We start from the raw sequence: 7,792 nt of genomic DNA on the forward strand, positions 1-7,792 counted from the left end.
ACTACTACTACTACTATTAAAAAGCTACTACAACTTTAAAAGTAAAATTGATGTCCAATCAATGAGCTACCCCGTCAATCCAGAGGACAGGTGACTCATTGATTGGACAGGTATAGGTGTGAACACGACCAAAGACATTACACTTACCATATATCACATCCTGTCTCTTCACCATTTCTTTAGAGTGCTTCTTGACAAACTGCTGGTCAACTGCCAAACTCCAAGACTCTGCCTCCAGGTCCTGGGCATCAGACTCCAGATCAGCCCGCACTGCTGCATAGTGAGCATCTGAGGAGAGGAACAGAGGCTCTGGGACGCATTCTAATGTCTCAGTGTATCTGTTGGTGATGTAATTGTATTAATATATTTAAAAAAAACTTAAATTAAATTATTATTTTAATAGCTTAGTATTTTATGCACCTTAAAAAGGTACAGTGCTGCTCATATATTTATGAACCCATAAGAAGAGGAATAAAAACAAAAATCATCTTTTGGAAGTTGATCTTAATGCCTTAATTTAAAAAAATTGGGGAAAATTGGGGAAAATCCGTCTCTCTTACAGTTAAGGGGTCCTTGGCCCAAAAAAATGTTGAAGCCCCTTACTCTAAAAAAGGACAAAGTAACTCAGGTCCTCAGATGACTAACAGAATTCTCTACATTTAGTATCACACATAAATGATGAACAATGATAAGCTTCTCTCAGAAAAGGTCTTCCATTAATAACCATTAAGCATCCAAGTTTAAGAATAGTTTGCTGCTAAAGTAATGTCTTGTCTTTTTGTGTTTAGGCCGGGCAGAAAAAGATACATGGTAACATTAATAAAGCAATATGAACAAAGTAATCTTGATTCAACAACAAAATCAGTCCATACTGTCTTTGTTAATCCCAAAATTTTGAAAATCTAAAATATAAGGCATTTACCAAACCATAATTATGCCACTACTGTGTGTGTGTCATACAGTATGACCGAAAAAAGTGAAAGATCTCATACTTGCATAAAAAGGAAAGGAGGTTAAGCTCAGAGATGGTTAAGAAAAAACAACAAGGTATTTTTTATTTATTAAATTTGGCTTAGGTCTGAGCACATTTAAACCTGAGCTCCAATAAAACAGACTGAACTTGCTGATTAGACAACGATAACAATCATTGTTCACCTACTCTCAGTTTAAGACATGCTGATTTGTAGCTGACCCTGCACTCCATACTTTTATTACATTACTCTTTATTTATTTATAACAGGTAATACTTCCTTACAAAAGGTGTTTGTGGCTTAGATTTGTTTATTGATACAGCCAAGTCATCTTGGTACTTCAAATGTTACGTAAGGTACAAGACAGTAACCCAAATGTTTTTATTAGGGGTCATTCAGACATTGTCAAATTAGATTTTCTGTAGTTACTTCCTCAATAATAAGGCAACATAGAGATAAAATAAGAATCTACATGCTCCTATGGGAGTACTTGTGGTGCTGTAGCGCTTTGATGGTAAGCATGTTTCTGAAAAAACAAACCTTAAAATAGGGCGGCTGGGAGAAAAAGATGGTGCAGTAGCTCTTTGTATGTGGAAAGTTAATACCCGGTAAACTGTCTGTCTCTCCCACACACTACAACTTAATGACATTCTTTCCTCCCTGGATTTAGGAAAACCCCCTTAATACAAACTATCAAAGTGCACTGGCAAACACAAAACTCTTAAAAGGGACTTAACAGGTTGTGATAAAGGTGATGTTACCATCATAACCATTTCCCTCCAGGAAACCAAGTGTGGAAGGGGAACTGTTGAAATTCAAGTTGAATCCCCTTCTCAGTCAACTCACCTTCGACGATGATGGACTCGGCAGTGGAGGGAGCAAGGGAAATGGCGTCTTCGTTGCAGCGTTTGGAGCGGAGAGCATCGGTCTCATCCATCTCCCCAGGGAGGGATCTGAGGGACGACAACCACAGGTCCAAGGTGGCATACATGATGACACTGAGACAGACTTAATCCCACTAGCTGGTGGTATCTTAAATACATTAAGGAGCCAACGTGTGCATTTACAGGTCCACAGTAACAAAGACAAAAATGTTGCCATAAAAGAGAAACCCAGGCAGCAACATGTTTCTTTCCTATTTATTGTTGGTCATCCATGACTCCCTTCTTCTGCTCGTTTACTATGCCTCTGTCGGTCTCCCCCTTTCTCTCTCTCACACAGCCTTACCATCTCGTTACACGTGTCTTACTTCTGAGAGCTATCTAGACTAGTTTCATAAGGTTGTTGTATTAGAAAAGACAGCTTGCCTTGATATGTCAACTATAAATACACATCTTATGATGGCATAGAGAAAACAGTATTTCAGTATGAATTAATCTAAAAATGTACAGCATTTACATACAGCAGGTCCTTTAAACATCTACAGGATTATATATTTGAGAGAAAGAAATATAATTTTTGCGGCGCTTTTTGCACTACTACTGTCATTTAGGAGCAATTTTTTTTTTAAGGAAACTAACTACAAAGAAAGGGAGAAATAAAAGTAAAAAATATTCTGCAGAAAAAAAAAAAAATAGCATTTTAGTGAAGGAGTAAAAAAGTCTTACTTGAAAGGCAGAGAAACTCACCCTAAGCTGTTGCGGTGACGGAGGCTGTGGCCAAGGCTGGAGGCTGTGGTGGAGCTGGTGTACTGAGTGCTAGGTCCCCACGGACTTATGGTCATGCCTGGGGTGCTGTGTAAACCTGGGTGGCCATCCAGGGCCTGTGATGAGGCTGGGCCAGTATGCTCTCGCTCTCTGTCCCGGTCTTTAAGGGCTGGGGTAGAAAGACGAGAGACAGGTGAACGAAGAAAACGAGAGGAGGGAGATGAGAAGAAATGAGGTGAGGAGAGAGAGAAGGGGGAAGATGACCAGCGCAGAGCAGAAGAGGACGAAGAGGCAGGCGGATGCTGGACCCGTCGACCCCAGTATTTTTTTAGCCAAGATCGAGGCAGTGATCGGAAGAATCGACAGGTGATCAGGTCGCGGTGCATCAACACTCGGACACCAACATGTCCAGACAGACCCCACGATGAGGCAGAGGAAGATGGGGTGGAGGAGGAGGATAGGTTAGCAATCCTGGAGGAACCTTTGGAGGTCCCCGTCATTTGGGTAGCACCTTTGGTAACCGCTAGCTCCATTGTTAGTGTCTCAAACTAGGAGGAGTGGCAGAAGGAGCTGTGTAATAATACAAACGCCATGGTAAAGTACAATAATCTCTGTCGTAGTATCTGTATTATTGCAAAAGTAATTAGTAGTGTGCCTTCCCCGGTGTAAGCCGGAGACGCAGAGGAAGGCACAAAGCCTGGTTTATATGTGACTCGCCAAGATCCTTATGTCCGATCCCTCCTGTTCTCGTAATTTCTGATTCTCCACTTTTCCTTCATTTCTCCCTCTCCATCTTTCCGACCCCCTGCACGAGCTACTGATTGGCCAGAGCAGAACAAGAGGAGAAATCAGGTGTGGCTGACAGGACTCCAGCTGTTCATAAGAGAATAACAACTGCTCTAGGAGATTAACTTAAGCTGCTGTCTCCTGCGGGTTCAATCACATGCAATGGGACCTGCTGAATGTTACAATTAGTAGTATATAGTATTATCACTTGATGATAATAAAGGAAATCCATCTTTAGTGGGTTTGAACCAGAGGCAAAGCTACGGACTGTTATTAACAATGGCCAATCATCACCTTTGCCTACAGTCTGTTGGAGGCCAATCACCACCTTTATGCTCAGAAAGGAAGGACACGGACACACACACACACACACACACACACACACACACACACACACACACACACACACACACACACACACACACACACACACACACACACACACACACACACACACACACACACACACACACACACACACACATATTTAATCTGCTGCAAACCACCGGAAAGCCAACCTGCTTTTTAATTTTACACACAGGGACTACACCATCTTCCATAAACAAACCATCCATCAATGTATGCCCCCTACATCAATTGATACTGCGGTCAGTCATGCACATCCTGCTTACCAAAATTAGGAGATCCTGAAGAGCCAGTCCTCAATGGAAAATCTCTCTGTGTGGAGAAAATAAAAATAGTCATTCACTCAGGCTTTTATCAGCTGAGTTAATTACAAAATGCCTAAAAATTGCACAGTCTTACTTTCTTTACAGGACGAGACTGCTCACATGGCCTTAACATGCAGTGTCTATCTCAGGCAGATCGATAAGAGTGCACAAAGGCATGTTATCTTCAGTTGAGATGTCTTAAATGCCATGTCCCCGATTGAATGCAAAACTCTCCGTGCCAAAAGTGGATTTATGCTTCTTTGTTGAGGTAGTGCAGTAGCTACATGTGGAGGCTGTGGTGCTACATAAAGTGTTCCCCTATAGCACATTTGCTCCACCTCAAAATGTAACAACAGAGCATTAAGCATAGGCTATGTGAAGAAAGCAAGAACAGTGGTTGCAGGTAGGTGTTTTTTGGTAACACTAGAAAATCTTTGCAATGTACACTTGCACAAATCTTTTTCTCATTACAAATGTCATCCTCTTTTACAAAGTGAATGAAAGAATGGAACAAAATCCTATTATGGTCAGTATATAATCATTGAACACCACTCTGATCATGACACATGCAGGATATTAAATTCATTGTCTGTGCCCCTGATGCAATGTCTGACCATTTGTGTGTGTGTGTGTGTGTATATTATATATATATATATATATATATATATATATATATATATATATATGTACTAGGGTGACTTCACTATAGCCTTAGTCCCTGTTTTCTATGCTCCAGTGTAGTGTTTACCTTATTCCTGCTGCTGGTGCACTCACCCAGCAGAGACTTGCAGCTCTTGTGAACGTTCACAGCACAATCTAAAAAACAGCAGGAACAGGAACACAGAGTCAGTGCTGCATTAGACACACAGAAGCAGAGTACATCAAGGCAACAGCAGTGGCCTCTGGATTGAATAGGGAAAGAACAAATTAAAACAGTAGGAAAAGTAAATAAGTAAGTAAAACCAACATGACAGCTCCCTCAAGGCAGTGTTTAAAGTAAAGAAGGCTGTGAGTGATTCAAACAAAGCACTGCAATGGTGCTGAAACAAAAATCTGGAGGCTTGGATGCTTTTTTAGCTGCCTCTATCAACAATCACAATGTCAAGTATTTGTTTTGTAGACAAGTATTCTCATCAAGTCAAAGAAAAACTTCTAGCTCCATGAGATTGGTACAGCAGTAGCACTGTAACTTCTGTTTTCTTACATGTACAAGTGGAGAGCTTTAACAATTCCAAATGTTGCTGTACAATTGATTGTCTCAGGAATAATTATGATTAACAATAGAATTGTCTCTTTCAGTGAAAAATGTATTTAAATATTTATTTATTTATTACTTTTTCCAACAAATTACACAGCATATGAAGTAATATCATAAACATGGTCTTTTTTTTCTTAAATAAACAAAGAATTGACAAAACCATCAACAGTCTTCTCCCTTGGCACCCTAGCTCATGTTGGCAATTGATAGCCGTTAAACAAAGAAACGGCCATTACTTAGAAAATATTGCGATTGGACAATTATAATATATATAATAATTGTTACAGGTCTACGTACAAGATACAAAGTCACTTTAGACAGGCCAGATTTTCCCTTTATCTCAGTAATACATTTTCACTTTTCGTCCACCGCTTCCCTGTATGGAAAACAAAGCTAAGCTGTCAGGTTTAGATGACATGACTGATTGTATCTCAGCTGATTAACACAGATACTATTCAAAAGTTGTTTTGGAAAAAACATACTGCAACAGAAGCCTTTCCTGAGGGACTACCGGTAGGCTGGCCAAACAAATGAAGTTAATGGTTATCACTATGCAAAGTCAAATCCCAACACAGGCAGGTAACCAGCCTGACGTGGACAAAAAACATGTGGACAAAACACATACAGATGAACACAGGGTATGTAATACATATGCACACTAAAACGAGAGCTGCTTCTCTGTATAGACACTGATCTGTGGAAACAGGGTTGGTGAGTTTAACAGCCTGATATAATGCATCTATTAGTGAAAAGCAGACTTTAGCTGCACCAAGTGGGTCACTTGTTCCTGAAAAAGACCAAATAATCTGAAATTAGAATTAGATGCAAATAGGGGTGTGAATCCCCAGAGGCCTCACAATGCGACACCATCACAATACTGTATATCACAATATGATATTATTGTGATTTTATACATATTGCAATATATTGAAATTTATTTAAAATATTTCCCAACTTTCCCAATTTCAAATTATGTCCCCAATAGAAAACTTCTGTTTTATTTAAAAATATACAGTTTGTTCATCTCAATTCAATTTTAATGCTGCAAAATTGGATTGTCAAGCAGACAAACCAACACATGTATAATACTTGCCGTCTGTGTATCAATACAGAATTGCCACGGAAAATATTGCGACACTATGCTGTATTGATCCTCCCACCCCCACCCCTAGAATCAAATCACGCGGCATTGTCTTGTGTGCGTTTATCATTCACTGGTGTTAAAGTGCTCCAATTTTTTATGAAAACAATGGTCTAAATGATTAGTGATCTAAGTGGAGAAACTTACAAACTTGAACGGTAGCTATTGTTTGTGAACGGGTTAGTTTTAAAATCAACTTTCCCCAACACTGCCCCCTTTACATTCACCATGTCACATGATTGTTGGAAATCTGGCTGAGTAGCATGTTGACAAAAGTAGCAGTCCTGTGAACAACACAGTTTAAACATGAACCATTCTAGCAACTTCCACTAGCTGCTGTAAAGCCTACAGTAAAGGCCTCTACTGCCTATTCCCTGTCTGTGTGCCAGTACAATAGAGACAATGACCAAAAAAAACCTCATCCTGTGCAGTGAAGGCATGAAGCAGTGAGAGATAGAAAAAGGTGCATATACAATTCAGGAGTGTTTGTGTAATCTATCTTCTATTTTGCCCTTTTAGCTCCAGCCCCAACCACTTTTACTCTACTCTTTCACTTCATTCATAATTTCTAACCTACCCCCGCTGTCTCCCTGTCTCTGGTAATAAATGAACAATTACTGGCTGAGCTGAAGGAAAAGAAAACAGAAACTGGCTTCTGAATAATCTTCACCAGCAGTGCTGTCTCTCTTTGAGTTGGGTCCAGCAGCAGTACTGAATTGCTGCAATGTATGAGTACAAGCCCAACTAATCCCAAATGTAGACACAGAGGAGTGCATAGTTTTACCAGAAACACAAAATATACAAACACCTCTTCAGAAATGATTTCTTAAGATCGAATAGTCCTCGTAAGATTTTACACCGTTTTTTTAATTTTTCAGTGAGTGAACACACTACTCAGTAGTCAAGCAGCCAGACTCAGAGATCATTTTCCACCTCGCTCCAACTAATATGCAAAATTCCAATCCCCATGCCAGCCTCGCTCTTTCAGTCAAAAAGTACAACAACGCTTCGACGTCTAATAAGGTTTATCAAGCCAGTAGTGCATTTCAACAAAGCACAAACACACTCTGACTGGGCAAGGCTGGGAAAATATAGGTAAGGACAGGAAGAAATAGGAGATAAAAGATAGATTGAATTAAAAGCCATGCCACTGCAACAACATCCCTTGAAGTCAGCACTGAAGAACCCAAAAGTAAGCCATTTCTGTTTAGGAATGTGTGTAGAGGTGATTGTACTCAAACTGCATTTAGAAAAAATGTTGCTTAATGAAAGTAAAAAAATAAAAAATATCCTAAGATAAGCAAGAACACCCTGTATTC

The 7,792-nt window shown here is 39.8% G+C and overlaps 1 protein-coding gene across 6 annotated transcripts in view; it reads right to left on the reverse strand.

The window, feature by feature from the left end:
• The window catches only part of arhgef18b (rho/rac guanine nucleotide exchange factor (GEF) 18b), a 42,951-nt gene that overhangs the window by 20,158 nt on the left and 15,001 nt on the right, over positions 1–7,792 (reverse strand). For all 6 annotated transcript variants that reach the window (XM_032526588.1, XM_032526587.1, XM_032526586.1 and 3 more), the window contains 5 exons: positions 4,823–4,890; positions 4,036–4,081; positions 2,600–2,786; positions 1,818–1,924; positions 148–288 (listed from right to left, as the gene is read on the reverse strand). In XM_032526588.1, coding sequence (XP_032382479.1) covers positions 148–288; positions 1,818–1,924; positions 2,600–2,786; positions 4,036–4,081; positions 4,823–4,890 — 549 coding nt within the window. The remainder of the gene's footprint in view (positions 1–147; positions 289–1,817; positions 1,925–2,599; positions 2,787–4,035; positions 4,082–4,822; positions 4,891–7,792) is intronic.

Source organism: Etheostoma spectabile, chromosome 9, assembly GCF_008692095.1.
Source record: "Etheostoma spectabile isolate EspeVRDwgs_2016 chromosome 9, UIUC_Espe_1.0, whole genome shotgun sequence".
NCBI classification, from domain to species: Eukaryota; Metazoa; Chordata; class Actinopteri; order Perciformes; family Percidae; genus Etheostoma; species Etheostoma spectabile.